Source organism: Mandrillus leucophaeus, unplaced genomic scaffold (genome assembly GCF_000951045.1).
Source record: "Mandrillus leucophaeus isolate KB7577 unplaced genomic scaffold, Mleu.le_1.0 Scaffold200, whole genome shotgun sequence".
Lineage (NCBI taxonomy): Eukaryota > Metazoa > Chordata > Mammalia > Primates > Cercopithecidae > Mandrillus > Mandrillus leucophaeus.
The window spans coordinates 156,104-158,609 of record NW_012102033.1 but is presented as its reverse complement, the minus strand read 5'-3'; the positions used below and the strand labels follow the sequence as shown (position 1 = coordinate 158,609).

Sequence of the window (2,506 nt, the reverse complement as noted above, 5' to 3'; positions counted from 1 at the left end):
TGGCCAGGATGGTCTCGATCTCTTGACCTCATGATCCACCCACCTCGGCCTCCCAAAGTGCTGGGATTACAGGCGTGAGCCACCGCGCCCAGCCTCCCCTCCTCATCTTTATGTGTCTCTGCCAGGCTCGTGTGGGTTCCTGTCTCTGCCTCTAGGTCTAGGCTGTCTGTCTCCCTAGGCAAGTCTTCTCTGTTTGGCTCTGGTCTTTACCAGTCTCTTAGCCCTAGTGTTTCCCTTGCCTGTCTGTGAGTCTGTTTCCATTTATGTCTTTCATGTTTTCATGCATCACTGCCTCTGCCTTCCTTCTCTTAATTTTCTTGGCTGTGCTTTTTGTTTTGTTTTGTTTTTCTTTTTTGAGACGGAGTCTGGTTGTGTCGCCCAGGCTGGAGTGCAGTGGCGCAATCTTGGCTCACTGCAAGCTCCTCCTCCTGGGTTCAAGCGATTCTTCTGTCTCAGCCTCCCAAGTAGCTGGAACTACAAGTGCGTGCCACCATGCCCGGCTAATTTTTTGTATTTTTAGTAGAGACGGGGTTTCACCCTGTCAGCCAGGGTGGTCTCGATCTCCTGACCTCGTGATCTGCCCTCCTGAAGTGCTGGGATCGCCGGCGTGAGCCACCGCGCCCGGCCTCTTGGCCTGTGCTTTGGCTTCTGGATTCCTGCTGCTCTCTGTCTCTCTTTGGCTTCCTAACGTTCTGTCATGGCTTTCTGCCCTTTGTCCCTAGGCAGTGTGTGTCTGGGGAGGCCAAAGTAGTCAGGAAAGTGGAAAGAACCCTGGAAGAGGAGCCCAGGGATGGGAAAAATGGAGAGCCAGATGTGCCCCCCACTTCCTCCTTTGCAGGAACTGAGGCTGGAGATTTCACGCCTGGAGGAGCAGCTGAGTCAGACCTATGAGGGGCCCGATGAGTGAGTGGAACTTCATAGGGTAGGAGGAGGCAGGAGGGGAGCCTAAGAGCAGAGACACCCTGGTCTCCAGCCCCAAGGTGGGCAGGGAAGGGAGGCCAGCATGAGCCGACTGAGTGGCCACCAGGCACAAAGGCCGCCTTCCTCCCTCCTCCCTGTGTGGCCAGGCTACCTGAAGGGGCCCAGCTGAGAAGAGTAGGCTGGACCCGGCTGCTGCCCCCATCGCTGGGCTTGGAGATCGAGGCCATTCGACAGGTGGGCCTAACACCCCTGGAATAAGCTGCAGGCCACTAAGGCAGGATCTCCAAACATCTCCCCACTCTGATCCTCACACCAGCCTAGCCCTAACCCACATTGCTGCCAGAGGCTCCCATCGCAACCTTAGCTTTTCTCTAACTCTATCTCGGATCCTAACCCCAAACCCACTGCCAGCCCCAGGCCTATGCCAGACCCCAGTCCGATCCAGCTGTGACTTACCCCTATCTCGTCTCCCTCCATGACCATCTCACTCCTTAACTTCATCTCGAACCCAGACCTCGGTCCTGGCAGCAAACCCTCCCCTGTTCCTGCTTCTGCCCACTCCCCACACCAGCCCCACACTAGCTCTTTTCTACCTCTCATCCTATTTTCAGCCACACACCTAAACCCGTTTCTGTCTCTGACCTTGTCTTCTACCTTAACATGGCTCTCCCTGACCTCGGAAACACCTTCTGTCCCAGAATCAGGAAGTGGCAATTGCTGGTCTCTCCAACCCTCTGTGTGGGGTGTGGCAGTGGGAGGAAGTCATCCATGATACCAGTGAGGATGCTGAGTTTCCATCTGAAGCCCCAGCTGGGGGACAGGTGAGCACAGGAAAAGCTCTGAAGTCCAGGAGCTGGAAAGGGGCCCGGAGCGCCAGGTGCCGCCCTGGCCAGCCCATTCACTCACACCTTTGCTTGTTCCCCATTTGATGAGAAAATGTTAATTGAGAGCACACTGTGTGCTGGACACCCAGCCACAAGCCAGACCAGACACCACTCCTGCCCCAGGGACTGACCTGCCAGCGTTGGAGACAAAGGTGAACAAAGCAAACACACAAATTGCACTGTGGCTTTTAGTGTCGTTTTGTTGTTTTAGAAAACACGCTCAGGAATTGCGTGATTTAAAATTGTACTACTGTAGGAAGGGAATAAGCAAGTTGTTTATGCTAACATTTTAAGGATATATTAAGCATTTATGTTTCAAATATAAGTACCTTTAAGAAAAGCCAGCAAGCTCACTATGACATCTTTAACTCAGCAATAACCATTGGGTTTTTTTGTTTGTTTGTTTTTTGTTTTTAGAGATAGGATCTTGTCTTATTCTGTTGCCCAGAGTGGAGTGAACTTGACTCACTACAGCCTCAACCTCCTGGACATAGGCAATCCTCCCACCTCAGCCTCCCGAGCCACTGGGACTACAGGCACCTGCCACCATACCCGGCTAATTTTTGTGTTTTTCGGTAGAGACAGGGTTTCACCATGTTGGTCAGGCTGATGTTGAACTCCTGGTCTCAGGTGATCTGCCTGCCTTGGCCTCCCAAAATGCTGGATTACAGGCATAAGCCACTGCACCTGGCTTTTTTTTT

General features: G+C 53.0%; 1 protein-coding gene across 1 annotated transcript in view; it reads left to right on the top strand.

Annotated features, from left to right (window-relative positions):
* The window catches only part of CCDC155 (coiled-coil domain containing 155), a 31,082-nt gene that overhangs the window by 20,961 nt on the left and 7,615 nt on the right, over window positions 1-2,506 (top strand). Inside the window, exons 13-15 of the mRNA XM_011979284.1 lie at window positions 839-903; window positions 1,068-1,155; window positions 1,620-1,742. Of these exons, the coding sequence (XP_011834674.1) occupies window positions 839-903; window positions 1,068-1,155; window positions 1,620-1,742 (276 nt within the window). The remainder of the gene's footprint in view (window positions 1-838; window positions 904-1,067; window positions 1,156-1,619; window positions 1,743-2,506) is intronic.